The 20,603-nt window shown below is 43.5% G+C and overlaps 1 protein-coding gene across 11 annotated transcripts in view; it reads right to left on the bottom strand.

The window, feature by feature from the left end:
* Window positions 1-20,603, bottom strand: part of Prkn (parkin RBR E3 ubiquitin protein ligase) — a 1,217,693-nt gene that overhangs the window by 774,513 nt on the left and 422,577 nt on the right. For all 11 annotated transcript variants that reach the window (XM_078018778.1, XM_078018779.1, XM_078018774.1 and 8 more), the window contains one exon: window positions 697-815. In XM_078018778.1, the coding sequence (XP_077874904.1) occupies window positions 697-815 (119 nt within the window). The remainder of the gene's footprint in view (window positions 1-696; window positions 816-20,603) is intronic.

Genomic DNA, 20,603 nt, shown 5'->3' with positions numbered 1-20,603 from the left:
TCTGCAGGCCGTCCAGCCTGCATTCCCAACGTGCAGAAATGGGTGGGTCTGCGTCCTGAACAAATTTTATTATTTATGGACAATGGGATTGAAATCTCATGGAATGTTCATGGGCCACACAGTATTTTTCATCTTTTGATTTTCCCCAACCATTTAAAAATGCAAAAGTAACTCCTGGCTCAGGGGCTGTACCTGAAACAAGCAGCAGGCCACAGCAGACCTTTGTTGGGACCTCTGCTGACCAGGATCCTTAACTTCCTTTTTCACATTTTTTATTGAGGTGTAACTTACAGTTAGTGACCTTCTGTGCATTGATCTTTAGTGCAGAGTCTGTTGGACCTGGAGCACGGATGAAGCCACTCAGGCATCGTGCAGCTCCAGACGCAAAACCTTTCCAGAACCACAGAGGCCCCTCCTTGCAGGGTCTCATCTAAAAACCAGCCCCACCCAGCCCCTTCTGTTACAAAAGCAGTCTGCACACTGCCTTTCGGTGGGAGAATGACCAGGCACCACCAGTCGAGAGAAATGCCAAGGCAAAGCTTTATGTTAAAATGCAGCTTCAAGTCATAAGCTGTGACAACCACCCAGAAGCGTGCCTTGTTTTCAGCAGTGGGGGACTCGTGCTGACCAACAGTGAGGGGCAGCTCGCCAGTCACCCCTGTGCGGCAGTCCCGTGGTGGCACTGCTCGTCCTTACCTGGGCCAAGGTGAGTGTGGCTTGCCTGCAGGTGCCACACCGAACTCGGAGCTTCCCCGGCTGCACCCCTTGACAGGGGCCTTTGCAGTACACGTAAAAGCTATTGTAGGTCGGTCTACCTGTGGGCACAAGCAGAGGGAGCAGCCGTCAGTGCCAAGTCCCAACTGAGACCAGAGTTCTCCCCATCAGCTTGTTAGAGGAAGGTTTAAAACTAACTCTTCAGGGACATTTTGAAACATTCGTGGAATAAATATACCAATGAGGAGATGATGATTAAATCTAGAAAATTTAGTTTTACGCTCAAATGAGTGGAAATCTTTTCTTTTTCTTGCCAATGGTTCTATGACTTACTCAATAAAGTAAGCAACCTGCAGCCAGGAGAGGGGCCAACTCTGTTTGCAGCACAGTGAAAAGAAATGCGCTCTTTGCTGCTCATGTTTGAAAGGGGGACAGGAAAGCAGAGACCACGGTTCCTGAATTCTATTTCATGCTTCTGAACACAGTTATGAAGGCTCCAGCCTTTTCCTCTTAAAAACTTTATCTGCATAAACAAACCAGCCCATTTCTCATGATATGTGTGATAGGATCACGCTAGCTGGTTTTCCAGGGGACTTGCCAGAACTCAGACACACATTAAATGAGAGCCTGAACCCTGAGGAGCTCCAGTTCCAGCAGCCGGGGGTTGAAACGGGTGCTTTGCATTTCATTAACATTCCCTCTAGCTAGATAAGTGCCATTCAAATAGTATAGTTTCAAGAGCAAAAGGTGAATGGAAAAGCAGATTCAATAATTAAACATCTCTGATCATTTCTCTAGAATGTCAACATACAGGGATTATGTTACTCCTTCAATTAGGAGAATCCTTTAGGATGGTCTCATACTTGGATATCTGAGGACAATTAACTTTATTCAGAAGCACTGATCAATAAAATACTAGTCTTTCTAAATTTCTAAGTTTCTACAATTACTTAGTAGTTATTTCTTTTAATCTTTACCTGTTGCTGGTGGGGGGGGGGTAGCAGGAGGCAGGTGGTGTCACATGACATGACCTGGCATAATAGTTTATTTAAAATTTTATTGGTATCATCAGAAGCATCTATAAATAATTAGCATTTCTTATAATTACGAATGAGAAAACAGCCTTCCAAATGCACATGGTCTACTCAAGCAGATGGTACAGATACAATGAGAAAACAACAGAAGTTTCTGGAGTCCTAGGCAGTTCCATTTGTTTCCGTAATTTATTGGAAAAAGACTACGTATACATTTTGTATTGCTATTTGTTTAACCACCTTTATCAATAATGCAGGTGATAAAACTTTGTAAAATATAAGATGCAATAAAGATGTCAAGTTTTATAAATTTGTGATTTATAATACATTTTATAATTATTAGTCTCCAGAGATAAATATGTAGCTTTTGTTGTAAAGAGGAAATATAAATGTATGTTTACATTGATGTTAAATAATTATTTTTTAACACCCCCAGTAACATCAATGCCTGAATGGGGGAGATATCCAGGTTTATGATTCACATTATTATTGCCAAATATAATAATTACATAAGATGTATTCTTATGGTTTATATACCTTACATGAAACATAGAACCATATCAATGTTATATAAATAATCATAAAATAATACAGGACTGACTAGCAAAAGATCACAAGAACGTGACAATTCTAACTGCAGTAACAACTTGGTGAAGGTGGCAGGAGCCCTTACTGCTAAAACCTTTATCAGCAATATGAACAAATCCAATTTCACAATTTTTATAGCCTACTGTGAAGGTTAAACAACAAAAAGGAGGAAGACATAGAACAGGGGAAGCGAAGCTTTCCGAGGGGAGTCAGGGTTTCCGGGGCCAGCACTGTGCAGAGCGATGCGCAGCCGCTTCGGAGAGGAAAAGAGGAAAACGGGCGGCACCGAGGTCCCCTCCCGGGGCAGCCGCGGCCTGGGGGCCTGGGTACCATCCAGCCCCGGAGCCAAGACTGGGAGCCCTCCCTCCCTCGGCGCTTCAGGCTTCACTGAAGTCCTTGAGCAGAGATTCAGAAACCCTGCGTGCCCACGGGTGTGCCCTCGAAGCGCGGTGACACGCCATCCGGGACACACTCTTCCCACGGCGGCCGCAGGGTGGGACTCAGGGCCAGCCTGGGGAAGACCAGGGTCAGGCGTCCCGCTGCGCCACGCAGGGGGCCTCAGGCACACCAGAGGCCGCCTTCCCACGGCCCCTGCCTGTCCGGCCGCACACACAGGTTAAACTTGGCATCCTCTGCGGCACGCTGGCCCGGGCGCCCTGGACAGCCATAAAGCCACACACCACCGGGAAGCTCCTGGGCAGCGTCCCGAGGCCGAGGTTCCGCCCCCGCAGATGGGGTCATCGCGGCCAGGCAGCTCCAGGCCCCAGAGCCTTCCACTGGGCACGCAGATGTCCCCCAGAGGCCCCAGGCTCCCGGACTTCTCTGTGGCCTTCCTGGCCCCAAGTCATTGGGGCAGCTCCTCCTGCTCCCCTCACTTTCTCTAATAAGTTTAAACTTAGAGAAATATTACAGAGATTGTGCCAGTCACGTCTTTCCAGTTTGTCAATTAAGAACATTTTGGCACATTTGTTTGGGCACATCCTCTGTGTGTGTGTGTGTGTGTGTGTGTGTGTGTGTGTGTGTGTGCATGCCCACATACACACACATACACACATATACTATATAGATATGTATTTCCTCATATACTATATACTCTATATTTACACATTTTTCAACTGAAGCTTTTGCACTGAAGTTGTAGATGCTATGCTTCTTCATCCTAAATTGTTCAGCTCCTTAAAAGAACTTTAAATAATAAAGAATATAATAGATATATTTCAACTCTATACAGATCTATATCCATCTATCTATCTATACAGAACTTCTTGCACGGTTTGGTTAGCTCAGTGGCTCTATTTGTAGGATAATCAAGCACACTTGAAGCATATTTTATAGAACTCTGTGATGGTTCACGAGCTATTAAGCCAAGAATGCTTGTGACTCTTTGACCCAACCCATTTAGGTTACACTTAGTGAAGCCAAGTGCAGCCAGCCTCTGACTACCTCAAGCTGCAGAGCATCCCAGCCCCTCCAGAGGCAGGGTGGTGCACAGCACACCCAAACTTGACTTGACTGGGAAGCCTGTGCATCTTGGAAACTGTATCGCTCAGGGGGAAAACATGTAAAGAAGAATTCCGAGGAAGGATGTGTAGGCTTGATCCACAGTGGGCTAACCTGCTAATGTTGGCTCAGCTTCCTCAGGAGCACCTGGGGAGCCTGCCCAGGGGCCAGTCCTCCCCTCACACAGAGCCATCAAAGTGTGAGCCTTCTACCCCACTGCTATGATGATTTTGCAAGTGAGTTCTATTGATTTCAATCAGAAGTTGGTTTTCTTTTCCTTGCAGGGAAGTTAAAAGCACAGTGAGCTGTGGCCCTCTGAGAGGCCAGGAAGGTGAGCCAGAGCACAGGGTCCACTGGTTTCTGCCATTCCTTAGCATTATAATTCTGACATCTCTAGTTTTTCTCTCCCACTTTTCTCATTGATTCTTAGTCGAGTCTCTCTTTTCTCTTACTTTATTTTCTTGCTCTAAAAATTTGCTAAAGCGTTAATACTAGCAAACTATCAAGGAAACCCCACATTTAAAAAGAAATATTTGCTTTGCCCTTTTGTAAAACAGCATAATCTTCAGATTTTTTTGTATATTTTAGATAATGGGCTAAAATCCTGAAAAATCATTTTCGATTTTTTTATTATCCTTCATTTTTGGTGCTGTGGATTGAACCCAGGGCCTTGCACATGCTAAGCAAGCCCACCCAATACCAGCCCCAATGACTCTTTAAATAAGATATAGAAATTTAGGAAAAGTCATTCTGATTCTGAGGAAAGTTTTCCATGAAACTCAGAAGTTTCCATGATGGCCTGTCACAGCAAATCACGAGTTTAATTGATTGGATAATTTGTTTTCAAGGGAGAGAGTAAGATGTAACATGTCTTATACCTAGGTAAAATAATGTTCTGTATCAACGTGCTCTCACAGAGCGAAGCAGTGGGGACACAATTGACATAAACTGATATTTGTCTCCCTTGAGCACGTTACAATATTAAGTAGAACATCACTGCCCAGGAGAGCTTCCTGTTGAAGGACATGTCCTTCATCTGTTTCCTCTCACCTACATACATAGACTATGTGGCCATTAACTACCTGTGGTTATAGAGAATTTGAAACGTAGCTAGAAATTACTCTTTTTTTGTTTTATTAGTTTTAAGCAATTTCAATTTTAAAGTCTGTCTGGGTAGCAGCTACCCAGCTGGACAGCACAAAAATTTTAAGTGCCCCATATCTGGCCACCCTCTGGCATCAGCACCATAGACAACCAACAATGCTAAAGAGGCTCTTCTGCCACCATGGAAAACACACTGGCTCATTTTAAACTGTGCTAATCGTAATGATAGATGTTGACCAGGGGGAAGGGGAAAGGGGAGGTCTGAGTCGGAGGCACGGAGTCAGGCAGGTGGGTTTGGGTCCTTCGCAGTGCTACAGCAGAACAGGTCTTCTATCCCGTGGTGGGCTGTTTCCTTCCCCAAGTGGATCAGCTCCTGACTTTAGCCTAGGCATCCATCATGCCACCGTGACTCTTATGACCGCCTTTGAACACTGACCTGAGATGTCAGGATGGTCACGTTCATCACTGGACTAAAGGACATTTCCAGAGAGCACTAGCCTTGGCACTAGAGGGAGGTCTCTAGTAAGAAAATGACCTGTGCTGAAGTTCCAGTTGGAAGAGCACTTCTTATAAGAATTCTTTCTTGTGTGTGCCCATAAAGATATTTCTTCCTAAAAACTAATGTCTATGTGCAGGAAAGCAGACAGCTTCATCCTGTCACCTTTAAACAATTGTCCTCTCCCACATTGACATAAAACTGTTAGTTTCAGACTGAACATTGCACATGGAATAAGTATAAAGTGCTCCACCTGGGTCCAATCAGCATGGACTTCCTGCATCACCTCTTCTGCACAGTACCTCTCCTTGGATCATAGAAAAGATGAGGATTATATCCATTTTCACGTAATGCAAATGATGGGGCAGGGTGGGGAAAAGTTCAGTGGGGCAGGTCATTTCTTACTAGAGACTCCCTCTAGTGCCAAGGTTAACGCTCCCTGGAAATGTCACTTAGTCCAATGATGAACGTGGCGGATCTTACCTCTCTCTCACTTTGTGACCCTGAGCGAGGTGCCATAGGCCTGTCTTGCCCTATGAGTCTGCCACTCTTCCTGACCTCCTGAAAGCTTGGGATGCCTCCAGGTCCAGCACTGGCTGTCAGCGAGTTCTGTCTCTGACTTGGCAGATGAATGTGGTCCTCCCTGTATGGAACTCTTCACTCCGTATTATGTTTCAAACAGCTAGTGAGGCTCTCTGTACTTGGTAAACAATCAGTAACGTCAGCACTAACTTATCACAAAAGTGACTCATGTCCAATTCTAGGACTTGGTATAATTAAGTGTCAGGATTCAAATTCTGAAAACCTATCTCTAACAAGATGCTCTACAGACAAATGACTCTCTGCTCCAATCCTTGTCCAGTACACTGCCACAGCCAACTGAATCCATCCACACTACTCCATGCTTTTAACAAGACCTGTTCCTAACTCCCAGGGAGTAACCAAGGGGATGCTGTATTAGCAACAGCTTTCAATTACATAACCACCCATCCGGTGCATCTACTCCTAAAACATGCTTAGCAATCCCTAAGGAGACTCTATCCTTAAAAGTTACAACTTAATTCTCCATTTTTGTGCTAGTGTTTTTGATGAATGTATCTACACAATAATTTCATCTGGTGAGGCAAAAATTGCTGATTAAATCTATTTCTTTTGCCTGAGGTGTTTTCCTGTTTTCTTCTCCCTTTTTTCCTTGCTTTTCCTTTTTTTGGTTGTTGTTGCCAATTTGTTTTTTCATTATTCATTTTGAAAGTAATAACTAAACTTCTCATGCCAAGACAAAACTGTAGAGTTAGGCATAACTTAAGGATTAGTTTTAAATAAATAACAAGATTCAAAGCCAAACAGTTGATTCTATTGCTTAGTCTTCCTAAAAGTGGGTAAGGGACAAAGAGAGTGCCAGCAAAGTCCAAGCTCTCCAGAATGTTGAGTGACAATCCAGAATTCAAATACAGATGCTGGCACCCCAGATAATTGCACAGGATTTCCTAAAAATGGGATCTCAGGATGCTTCATGACCTAAGGGGTGGCACCTCTCTGAGTTGAAACATCCGTGCCCAACACTGGTCAAACCCCAGTGTTGCCTGGTCCCACAGTGCAACTCAGTTGACTCCTGTTGCCTGCTGCATCTGCAAAGCTGAGATGATAATATTTCCTACCTCACAGGCTGTATGAAGGATTTTGAAAACAACAATACAGGTGAAGCATTTGACACAGGGTCTGGCACAGGGAAGGTTCCCCACAGTTCTGTTTCTCCCCAAATTTCCAACTCAAGTTACTCCCATGTACCAGGTGGCCACTCCCTGCCTTCATAAATGTTGAGTCTTACACAGTATTTACATCTTAAATCTATTCTAAAATTTTAGAAATAGCTGAGGTGTACATTCTTAAATAATTATTTCAAAAAATTTTTCCTACCCAACCAAATCATTTTCAATCTATTTAATGTTATAGAACATAAACCATGATGGAAAGTCCTTAAACTAATTTAAAGTTTACTGGAATCACATCGCTTTTCATGAATCACTTTTTTAATATGATACAAGAGATACAGGTGGATTGTAGAAAAACTAGGAATGGAAATAGCAAGCAATTATATGGATCCAGTCCAATGGACACAATTTTCAAGCTGGCTAATGCACATAAAAAACATTAAGTCTATCTATCCAAAATAAAAATGATATTTTATTGTATGATTGCAAAACGGTACTGAAGGGGATTCAAAATGAATTCCAAGATTTCACTTAATGGCAGACTTGCCAAATTAGTGCCTATTCTTTGAAATCCGGGTGCAATAGTCATCTTTTTATAACTGAAGAAACAGAAGCTCAGGGGCTGAGTGTAGTCCCTAAGGCAGCAATGGGGGTAATCAGAGATTTGAATAGAAGTTTTCCTGATTACAAAGCACCTGCTTTGCCCCTGACCAAGTGATAATAACTCCGACACAGGAGGTGGTTTTCACTAAATACAGTAGGGAATTGAGTCCGGGACTGTTAGAAGTGGCACTTTAACGGGGTTGGCAATTATGGACCATGGCCAGCAATCACTAAATCTGTCTTAGCACCCCCACTTCCTCATTCAATCAGTGCTAAAGGTTTCATGGAAATTTCCATTAACGTTTTATAGTTCTGGCATTCAGCAAGAATGTGCAGGTAGGGCAATTATCGACGAAGCAAATGAAGTCCCGTTTTTAAGGGTTAGTGCATATCCTACAAATTGGATGTTATACCAAGAAATGACAATCCATGATATGACCTAAGAATCAATAGAATTTCTTATTTATTTTTACAGAAATGATACTTTTCATGATATTTAACAAATAATTTTAAAATTTCCTTATTTAAAATTTTCTGTTAGAGAAACCTGTTAAGTAAACGAATACTCGGAAGAATGGCATTAATTAGAAAATATGGCAAGCAAGGTGTGAGCCTCCACCTTCCACATTCTTCATTCCATTTCATCTACAATAGCTAACATAATTATCTTTGTATTAATGTTTTAAATATAATATTTCCCATCTTATTCTGGTGTTTTAAGTATCTTATTTTGCATTTACCAAATAATATGCACATGATCTTTTCTAGTATTGATTTCAAAAAGCCTTTGGTATATTGAGATTTTACTATGTAATAAAATAAAAGAATAATTTTTTTAGTGATACAATAATCGGTTAGAAGTGTATGATGTTGACATCATGCCAGGGGGGAAGATAAAATCATTTGTTTTTATTAATCAAGGCTGATAATATTGTGAATGATGTATGATTCTAAAAATAAGTAATAGAATAACTTTGGCTCTAAGGAAGTCTTTCACTTAAAAGTGTTTCCAACTCAAATGGCCTCCTAGGACCCATCAAGGTCCTTGCAGGGCACCACGACCCCGCTCAGGGGCTGCCTCTCTCCTGCTCCAAATCCTCACTGCTCTCGGTTCCCTTCCAGCTGAGCGTCTAGCGGCCTGAAGCATCCGTCCGGCCACCCCCACACTGTGGCTTAGTCAGCTCTCCCCAAGATAGTGAGCGCCTATGTGCAGGGCTTATGCACCACCCACCCCCACCCCTGAAGATGTGGTCCCAGGTGTATGAATACCCATCCCACTGACTGATGGAACCCTGAGGGAGGGCCAAGACGTTCACTGTGACGTGACTGTGAAAGCCCAGGAAGGCCTGGCCTGCTCTGCGCAGTACCGTCACACCTGTGCCTCCTCTGGTTTTGCCTGCCCGCAGACAAGGACAAGCGCCCAGCTTTGAGACTGTGACCAGCTCACAGGCCAGCACATATTCTCTACTACATCTATAAAAGGAAAACTAAATTTAGAGAAATTTAAAATAGAAACAGACTTCCTCATTAACAATCCATAGAAAAGAGTAAAGACTTAAGTTCATAATTTTTCAGGCAATGCCTAGCTTTCTGAGCTAATCTAAATCTTGCCTGCCTAAAGCCAAGATTTGGTTAAGGAAAGAGACTAGTGATGAGGAAGCAGGGGGTGGTCCTGAAGGTACCCACTGATTCCACCCACCAAAGACATTAACACCAAATATTGACAAGACTCTCATGTGTGCGTGACACTCCAGTAATAGGAGGGGAAAGTCACACAGTGATCAAGACAAGCCTCAAGACAGTTTGAGAATCCAGGAGTAACACCGACAAGGATCCACCCCACCTTACAGTGCATACACTGCAGGACAGGTCCTGGTGTGCTTAGAGAGTGGATGGAGAGTAGACAGTAAACTCAGAGTGGGATGACAACACACACTTTCATTGTGGAAATATTACATACAGAAAATCCTTTGATTCCATTTTCAGACTTGATCTAGTGTCACATTCCCACAATTCTGTATTCTGTCCAGGTACACCCACTCCGCCCTCCTGGAAGACCTCAGAAGCCCGGCGGAAGATATATACTCCACACCAAGTGTTTGCTCAGCATTGTTAGGCAGTGACCACGGTGACATCCCCCCTCATCCCCTGTCACAGCTTGCCTGGGGTCCCGGGGGTCACAGCATAGATGCATCCCACAGAAAGCAAGGCCCTATAAGAAACTCTGAGAAAACCTTTCAAAGTGCGGATGAAAAAACAGACACATTGCTTCAGGGAAGGGAAGCTTAGAACTGGGACTAGCTCAGTACCCAGAGTCCCCTGCCCTCCAGTTCTATGTCTGCACTGTTTCAACTGCATTCTCTGGAACTTGGGTACCTTGTGTCCTAGGTGACTGATCAGCACAGTCGGGGTGGACTTCAACAGCTGAAAACCCAGACGCCTAGTCGGCCTCCTCTCCACAGCCACCTCCCATCCTGCACTCAGTTCCTTCTTTCTTCTCCTTCCCAGCCTCAGTCGTGGCCGGGACCTCTGCAGTGGTGCCCAAATCCCAGCAAGAGCCCCTGTCCCTGTGTCCTGCTCTCCTCCTGAATCAGTATACTTCCAAGTTTTTGCAGAAAGAATTATATTCTAAAAACATATTGTGACATCACTTTTTAAAAAAAGTCCTGGGTTTAAGTTTCCTGCAATGGTGACCTTCCATGACAAAGTGGTATGGTGACATCCAGCTCCCCATGTAGGAGCCCAGAAGGGTGCCAGGCCAGGGGCTTTACACTAAAGTATGTTCTGTCTCGTTTAAAGACACATTCACACTTCACGTCTTACTGCAAAATAGATCTCCATTTTTTCAGAAATATGTAATTTCTTATGACTTACCAACACAACATTCCCAGAATATGCACCGTTTACTCAGGTGATTAAAATAATTAAAAAATTGCCTTTCAGAGCTGAAATTATTCCTCATGGCCCATTGGGATTTGTGCCCAACCACCCTCCAAACAATTACCGATGCCTGTATGGCATCCTACACAGGAAGGAAAACATAAAGTGTGCCCTCCTGCGCACCCTCAGGCCTCTGCAGCCTCAGACCAAAATCCCCTGCACTAGGATGATCTGTAGTGACACCCAAGGAGATGCCCTCTGTGTGGGTGCTCCACCCCGCTTTCCACACTGTGGTGGTGGGCAGAGCCAACCCCTGGTGGGTCCTCAGCACCTGGTTCATTTGGCTCACATCTGTTATTAATTTATAATGTTATATAGTGTACACCTGCTTATTTGTACAGCATAGTTTCCTAAGGATAGAGACCCCACTTCTTTCCTTGCTGTTTCTCAGAGCTTAGGGAGTGATTCGGAAACCAATAACACCCAACCAAGTGATGGCTTCAGAGGCGGGGTGCAGGAGACACATCCTAAGTGAGCACAACTCAACTTCCATTTCCCTGGCCACCCGACCTGCCCACATCAGTGTGATCCTCCCCTGCATTCTTTATAGTTTCAATATTTTTTTAGTTGTCCGTGGACCTCTACTTTGTTTATATGTGGTGCTGAGAACTGAACCCAGTGGTAGGCAAGCGTTCTACCACTGCGCTACCCAGCCCTGCTCCCTTGTGTTCTTAACCTACTCTTCACATCATTGTCGTTCCTGCCACAGAAAAGCCCTCTAGCTCCACAGCACACCGGCATAGCCACGGCCACATATTACATGAACATCTCTGTTCGCTAAGTTGACTGCATACATGACACATACCTAAGGCAAGTATGCAGCAAGAACTAGCCACCTTGGCATTTTTATTCTACCAATATTGGTGAAATTTCACCAAGAATCATAAAACACAGATAAAGATGTGTCAAAGAAGCTACCATTAATTCAATTGCTACCATTAAACCAAAATGTTGAGACTTCTTTTCCTAAAACTGGTACTAATATTAGGAAACAGCTTATTTATTTTCTCTGCCATTTGAAACGTAGGTAAATTGCAATGTCCTCTGCCGTGTCATGGCCAGCTGAGTCTCAGAGCAGGGGCCTTGTCTCTTCCCTTGTGAATGTTCTGAATGTTCCTCTCTTCCCCACACCTTCTCTGGACTACAGTAATTTCCTAAAAGGTCACTCTGCCTTGAACTTTCCAGAACCTCTCAGTTCTCCAAAGTGCTTTGAGATTCATTTCCCTATGGTAAATTTTTGATCATATTGTTCTCCTTAAATATCTCCTCATTGTCTCTTGAAAATGACTCAGACACATTTGCTTAGTGAACCTGATACTTCCATTGCTTGCAAGGAACTTATTTTTCTAACCTCAATTTCCACTGTTGCTCTCCATGTTCAAGCTGAACTGAATTCTGTCAGAATGACTGACTGCATGGAACTTGGAAATCAGACAGACATAAGGCAGCCAGCCCTTAGCTGGGGAATAAAACATCACAAGGTAGAGGCCATGCAGAGGGATCCCAGGGCAGCACCAGGCCACAGAACCTCCTGTGACTCTGGCTTTGTGCTGTCCAGCAATGCAGCTGCTGACCACATGGGGCTGTGGAGCGCCTCAAGTGTGACCTGCATGACTGACTGTAGTTTTATTTACATCATTTAATTTAAACTTAAATAGCCAGTTATGGTCAGTGGTTACCTGAACTTGAGCAACACAAGTCCAGGGAATGTATTTATTATTCAATATTGATTAAAGACCCCAGGCTTGGTGAAGTGATTTCTAAATCTGTAGGTTTTTGTTCAGTGCGTATAGAAATAATTTCTCTCCAGTAAAAAGATAAAATAAAAAAATGTATGGTCTGGTGGATATTTCTTTGCTAATAGATGTATCTTTGATTTCTCAGATGCTCTTTGAATCAATCATAATATCTTATATCCCTCATTAATTAGCAGATTAAATAAAACTATTTATATGTGTTCACTTTATATTTGCTTGAGATTTAGGATCTTACCTTCTATAAATTCTACTTTAACACATTATTTTTCAGGAGAGAGAAGATTGTTCAGGATCTAGTGTGGAGCTCTCAGTGAGTACATGATAAATATTCATTTTTATTCCTTCCACTCTGTACCTGCTAACCATGTCTAAAAATATGTATAATTTCTCCCCATTTCTACCTGGTCTAACTGCCCTCCATTCCTGTCTTTTGGGGACTAGATGTATCAGCTCCTCCAGAAAGTCTTTACCAATTGCTGCATCAAATGAAAACTGAATACATTTTAGTTAGTTACAGTTTTCTCAGGGTACTTAAATCCTTTCTAGCTTATGATATCCCATATATATTTTTAGCTACCCTACTAGACTTTCAATTTTCTTGAGGGTGAAGCCCACATTTCATTGCATTCTCCCTGGTACCAATGAATGAAAATGGTAAATATTATGTGGAGGAAATAAGCAACTTGAAACTAGCATGGTGGTATGAGAAAGCCTTTTAGCTTGCAAAAGATGAAATTACAATAAACTGACCTTAAAATAACTTAATCTCTGTGACAATATAATGAGGAATGTTCTTCCAGGCCCATTAAAATGACATGCAGGTTGATAATTATTTTTACAGTGTCAGGATTCTAAAGCTAAATGTTTCTCAGCTTCTATTATTTGGCAATGCTAAATGAATGTTGTCAAAAGATTAAATATAAATTGGTTATAAATCTTCATTTAACTACATCATGCAGGGAAGGTTACATTACAACAGACATGTTTGTGTCATCATTAAGAAAATGAAGAGTCTTATTTTACTAGTATTAAGACTATTGAAATTATTGTTTATTCTACATAATTGGCTTTAAAGTTGAGGCTGAAGCCTTTGATGGTCATCAGTGAATACATGAGCGAGGCCAAAAAGAATTTGAAAGCAATGGACTGAGTCTTCCTGGTCCAAATTGACTGTAGTTACCTCTCAACAGCGACAGTGGCCATCTGCAGGTTACACTGTCGCAGCCTGAAGTCTACCTTCAATTTTCTAACTAGGTTTTCCAAACTGATTAAAGAATCTGATTTCAGAAACAGTCCTTCCGGTAGCTTGAGAGGCTGAGACAAGTTCAAAGCCAGCTTCAGCAATATTAGCAAGGCCCAAAGCAACTTAGGCCTTAAGCAACTTAGTGAGGCGCTGTCTCCAAATAAAAAATAACACGGCTGGGAATGTGGCTCTGGGGTTAAGCATCCCTGGGTTGAATCCCTGGTTAAGAAAGAAGATGAAGCAGAAGCTGGGGGAGGGGAGAGGGAGGGTAGGGAAGAAGGGGGGAAGGAGGAGAAGGAGAAAGTGGAGAAGGAGAGGAAGAGGAAGAAGAGGAAATGGTCTTTAAACCGAGTTTGCCCGACTTTTTCTCTCTGAAGCCCATCACTGCTCTCCCATGTTGGCAGCTCAGTGCCAGGCCAGGAAACCTGACGGGGAGCCCGCACTTAGCGAGCTATTTCTACTAAATGAAGAAGCCAAGTTTCACCGCTATAATCCTAAGAGTCAGCAAAATACTACTGAAAAATAAAGCTCTTCTCCTGGCTGTATATTTGGACATGGGAAGATTGCTTTTGAGGGTGAATTCCGGGCTTTGAAAGAAACCAATACCTGAGGAGTCGCAAGCTTTAAAAAGCTCAGGTTGGAGTTGACTTAGAGTAATAATTAGCAGCATCATGCCATGGCGCACCACGCAGCAGACTCAGTGGCACTTGGGTATCTTATTGATACTCTGAAAACACCAAGATTTTCAGCACACGTGGATAAAAACACATGTGCCAGCTAATCACAGGATTCTTGTGCCTCTCCATCTCTCCTTCTAGCCTGTTCATGGGGAAGGTCCAAGGACGTAGCAAAAAGGAACAAAATAATGAAGAACAGAAAGATCTATAGGGGCAAAGGTGCTGGAAGGGAGGCAGCTCTGAGAAGAAGAGCACTGCTCTTTGGGAGGAAGAGTGCACAACAGCAGCCCTAGAACACGGAAAAGAAAGAATACACAGCCTCTTCAGGCAGCACTTCCCAGCGGCGGCCCTGGACACCCTGCTCTGCATGTCCCTGCTGCTTCCACCGGAGCAGGGCAAGCGGGCTGAGGCTCTTGACTCGCCCCTCTGTGGTGCCTGAGCCAAGGCCACGCCTCGGATTCCATCTCTTTCCTGGTCTCCATTATTTCCTCTCCTGCCTTCTACTGCCTTGGAGGGGGGCGGAGGTGCAGAAAAGGGAACATGTGGCCACATATTTCACCCCCACTTTACTTTACAAGCTCAATTCTCACACCTGGTCCCTCAACTGAAGTAGAGGAAGAAAGAGAGGGAGGAGGAGGAGAAAGACTATTAATAAATGTATCAGTGAGAGGAATATTAAAATTTCCCCAGAGAAGAATAACGACTTTTACCTGAAGGAAAAATAAATATCCTCATGTATAAAAGTCCATGAAGAAAGAAGACACCAGGAACATGAAACGCATCTCAAGATGGAACGTCATCCTCACCACGCAGTGTGCCACCGGGGGTGGGGGACAGGCCAGCCTTTCAGAGGACTGACCATCAGTGTCAACAGCAGTGGCCTTCTTGATCTAGAAACAGGGCAGTGTACAAGCTCTATGGAGTCCCTAGACACCTGCTCCCCCCAGGAGTGATGTTCTGCAGAAGCCCCCTAGGGATGGAGGCAGGCAGGCACTGCAGGGCCACTGAGCAGGAGCCCCAGGGGGACGCGGGTGCTGTCTGGGTAGGGGACACAGAGTGCCTGAGGACAGCTGCCTCTCCTGCTGAAGGCAGTCACTGGACATGGGAGTCACCCACACCAAGTCTGTCATGACTCAATCCTGGGAGTCCCAGCTCCAATCAGGGGAGGCACACGGCCGGAAGGGACCCTCACGTAAGAAGACAGAGCAGTTGTCAGTGGCTCCCAGCAAGCCCACACACCTGGGATTGGAGCCTGGGAGCTGGTGACTTGTTGGTTGGTTGTTGTATTTTCAGCTCACTGGGTGACTGACACACAGCCAGCCATGGAGACTATTCACCTAAAGGTTCGTGGGATTCAGACGTCAGTTGAGGGCCAGAAATGAGGCATTTCAGAAGCAGAAAGCACTCCCCTGGGGTCCGGGAGACATTGCCAGGGCCAGACAGGAAGCTCCCCATGGAGGGTCCTGCCTTAGGGGCTGAGGGTGTCTGGTGCTCAGGGCTGTCCGTGACAGTGAGAACATTCATCATCTTCGCTCCTTCCTGTCTCTCTGCTGCCAACTGCATGATTCTTTAGACAGAAAACTCTTCTTAAAAATTATTCACAGACCAAGTTTGTTATTACAGAAAATTTTCTACAAATTCTACCAAAACCCACTAGATTCAGAGATCTTGAAAATACTTCTGTTTCTAACAACTATCTAGGCCACCACCACAGTGCAGTATAAAGAATCCAAACCCCAGGCCATTCACTCTTCAGCCCTTCAGCTTTGTACGCTGTGCATTGCTGGGTTTATTTCATTTCTAAATAGACTGCATGTTGTGAAATCTGGCCAGATGCATCGTTGCATAGGTATCATGCCTTGCTTGCTTCTGCCAAAGAGGATTATTATTCACAATGAACGGAAAGGCAGCGCTAGGTATAAAATGCATTCAGGTTTTAAAATAGAAGATAATGTCTTTTCTACTCCATTTCACAAATTGAGATTTACAATTAAACCACTTTTGTGTATATTCATTAGTGTTTCCTTGATTTGACTCTCTGGCCAATAAGTAAATACATTTTGGAGATTAAATGATTCCCAAATTGGGGTGATATGAAAATGGCAATAACTGTCACTAATCTGAAGAGAAGACATACCACTGTGGTCACTGTTTTACGACAACCACCTCTTGGCTTGGACATGAGAGAAGACATCTTCTCCTCTAGGTTGTAGGAGAGTTGACTCCTGACAGGACACTGGGAGCGGACACGTGTTCCTCACCCTGCACTACTTCATGACTTTCACAGGGCTTTGTAAGTGGCACGAGTGGGAATTAAACCCAGCTCTATATGATTAGAATGCCCTCAATCTTTCTGTCACCATATACTCCAGAGTTCTGAGATTAGATATGATACTTGAAAGTTAGACAGCCTCTCTGTGTAAATAAAATCAGAGTTAAAAAAATAATAAAAACCAAAAAACAGGAGCACATTTGGAGAGAAGCAGAGAGGGATGCAATTAATACAAATCTGGGTTCAAGAACAGCTAGACTCAGGAGCCAGAGGGCTATGAATAGCTGTGGGGGGTGGGGCAAGTATTTGACATGCTCGGGGCCCTGGTTTCTTTATCTAGAAAATGGCAATAATAATATATGTCACTGGGTTTGATTCTCAGCACCTCATATCAATAAATAAAATAAAAATCCATCAACAAGTTAAAAAATTTAAAAAATAATAATATATGTCTCTTTTGATGGCTGAGATCAATATATTAAATTAAAATAGCCTTCCTTGCCATGTACTTCCAAATCTCCCTGAAAGGTCAGGGAAGCCCAGCTTGACCACGGCACCTGGAGGGAAAAATTATACCACAGAGATTAGTGAGTAACTGAATCAATCAGTGGTTTAAAAAAAAAATCAAGACTTGAATACAAGGCAAAGGTGAGAAAACCAGAGACCAAAGGCCAAAAGAGGTCCCAACAGGCCACTCCTAGCAATGACAAGGAAGGAACAGACGGTCCTCAGGGGAAGAGGGTCAGACCACACTCACCAAATGCCCAGAACCTGAAGGCGTGGACCTTAGCCTGGCCCCTTCAGCAGGAGGGACAGGACTGGGCATATGTAAAGTCCCTGATAAATGCCAAATCTTCCTGCATCCTCCTCTTGGAATGGGGTGTAGTGTGCCTGCCTTTATACCTCGAATCTACTGGCATCTACTCCTGATTCACCCAGGTGGTAAGTTACCACATCATCTCATTAGTGCTTATTTTCAAGGAGTCAGATGAGCAGGAAGAGAAGAATGGTGACTAACTCATCCAGGGCCTCATCGGGGACTCTTCCCTCATTATGTCAGAAGGCATCAGTGTGACAGACTTGCTCCTGCTGACCTCGTTTCTTTCCTAAGGCTCTAAGGCACAAGCAATGCATATTCAGCCTCTGTTTCTTCTTAGGATGTGTACTCATCCAGTGAGTATGGAATCATTTCCTTCTTCTTTGTTCCTCTCACCCTCAGCGCCCAGCACCATATCTTGCATTTGCTATTAGCTCAAGACATTGAATTGACAGCAAAATGAAACGGACTTCCTGCAATTGGAGTGTTTATCACTTGGCATCTGTGTCATTTCTTTGACAATAACTTGGTTGATGAGTGAAATTTGTTGAACTACAAAGAACAATAAGACATTAATGAAGCCTGCTTTCTGACTTTGACTGCTATTTTAAAGAGAGCCTTATTCAGTAGTTCATGGATTTCAGTCCAGTTGGGAGTAGCCATGAACTCTGAATTAGGCTCCTGGCACGGGTCCCATTCATGTAATGTCACAGAAGCATAGGCAGAGCTTAGCACAACTGTTCCAAAATTGTCAATCAAATACCTTAGTCTCAAAAACCACAATTTTATATAGATTATGCCTGCCTAAAATTATCTGGTTGCTAAAAAATAAGATGATTGAAAAATATATGAAACTTAAAGTAAAATACTAATGGGGATAAAGGGTGAAATGCCAACATATTTCTGCAGTTGAGATGCAAATATTTAAGTAAAGCTCAATGAGTTCAGAAAACAAGATTTTTTTAAATAGATACAAATTAAGGAAAAATGGTAAAATGACAAGTCTTCACTTTATCATTTTGCAATCTGAATCTGATAATGACATAATTCCTAAAGAGAAAGCATTTTCAAAAAGTCAACAGAACATTAAAAGTATCATGAATTCAGATGATGACTCAATCATAATAGATTTATCCAACTCCATGGTTAATCTGTTTTCTAGTGTGCATGGCTAAGGGTAGGATAGCTGTGATGGCAGGGAGAAAGAATGCTTTAGATTCAGAGGCCTTTGTTTGGATTCATGAGTGAGTTGCCGTGCTGCACCGGGGAGAGGGCCCAGGGCAGAGGACTGTAGGGTCCTCTGGAACTGAGAGCAGCCCTGGACAATAGCCAGTCATCAAGTGGGGACCTCAGTCCACAATGCAGAACGAGATCTTGCCAACAGCCAGGTAAGCCTGGAAAATAACCCAGTGCCTCACACATTGCTAGGCAAGGGCTCTACCAGAGCTCCAACCCCAAGCTTAGGTTAATTTCCAATAGAAGCCTGCAATCTTCATAGCTATTAGTGAGTTCCACAGATTAAAAACAAATAAAAATAGCTGCATGATTTAAAGACAATGTTCATTATTTAAAAAACTGATGGCTAGAAAACAAGAGCTGTTCCTGTAACACCAGGGCCCAAGCTACCCTGCTCTGAGCCCCTCTGAGAGTTTCACACAGAGGGAAGCTATTTTCTGGCATAATTCTGTGAGAAAGCATGTGCATCTCACAGCATAGCACATGCAGGGATGGCCTAAGCCCCGCTGCTCTATAGGGAACCCTGTGGGACTTGAGAAAGTCAGGCCTGCGTGTTATCATGGTCTATTTTTAAAGCTGAGAGATGGATCTTTTTTTTTATCTGTCAAGGATCTTTGAAATCCTAAAGTTGAAAAAAAAAGTTAATGTACTTAATTTTGCATAACAAACAAACAGCAGAGTGGAGCCAGAGAGACCTAGAAAACAGACACTCTTGGTGCCTGTGCCCATCTCTCCCCATCCCTCCCCAACCCGTGAATCCCTGAGCAGGGCTCTCATCCTCTCACCTCTGCCACACCCCATGGGCTCTCCCTAAGGCCCCCCACACAGTAGAGACCTAAAATAACTGTACTAAGCCTCAGTAGCAAAACGGAGAGTAGATGTAGCTGCCATGTTGAACTTCAGAAAATGTGCACAGAGGGATCTAATGCAGAAGGACAACCGGGACTTACCTGGGAAATAGTTATTAACCATGTGAAAATGAGAAAATGATTGCTATTAATGTTGAGTTGTCCTGGGAGTCTAAACATGTCCATAAACACATGCATACTTTTTGCCCAGTTGTAAAGCAAAGCAAATGTAGTCAATCTGGCCAATGAGAAGATACTGTCTTCAAGGAAAAGGTTAGGTCTGAACAGTATTTGGAGCTGGCAGATACTAGATTGAACAAACCTAATTTTACATCCATGTTACTCAACAAAGAAATATTGTGATATAATAGCAATATCATTTTATAGAAAAAGGCCTCCCATCTTCTGACCCCATCATGCCCTCCATTGATCTTAGACCAGCCCTCATCACCAGATCCTGTCCGACTCCTCCTCCAATGCTGCGCTCCTTGATGCTGTAGCACAACTGCAACAATAGAGTCTCAGTAAGAGTCCACTGAATGGATGAAATGCCTACAGTGTAGGATTCTGACCGTGCAAACATACAGGGGAGGTTCCCTTGCTTAGCAAACTCCCGGGGTGGGGCATAACAGGCACCCTGTTTCCTACCCTTAGAATGCCGCAATCTGACTTAGGATCTAGTGATATGGCTGATATAAGTGCAATGTCTAGCTGGTGTGACAATGGCCTGGGAAGCCTCTGTGTCAGAGCCTCATCAAGCCTTGACCTTGATTGCAGGTACATAGCCCCTGGGAATAAAAGATCTTGTTTACTAGATAACTACAATGTTTCATCAAGCTCTGGTGCTCCTGGATCTGCCGGCCCAACAGTAACTTGAAACAATGGACTTTCTTGAGAACTGCACAAAGCTCCTAACATGGTATCTTGTGACTGTAAAATGTAACTGCAGAATAAACAACTTTACTGATACGCTAAATAATGATGTAGTTATGGTACTCATGACCTAATGTAACCTATTGGTATAAATAAATGTGGCTGCTTGGACAAAGGGCCACTCTGCCA

This window comes from Ictidomys tridecemlineatus, chromosome 8, assembly GCF_052094955.1.
Source record: "Ictidomys tridecemlineatus isolate mIctTri1 chromosome 8, mIctTri1.hap1, whole genome shotgun sequence".
Classification (NCBI taxonomy): Eukaryota; Metazoa; Chordata; class Mammalia; order Rodentia; family Sciuridae; genus Ictidomys; species Ictidomys tridecemlineatus.
The sequence above is the reverse complement of the archived record's forward strand: the minus strand, read 5'-3'. Positions and strand labels throughout refer to the sequence as shown.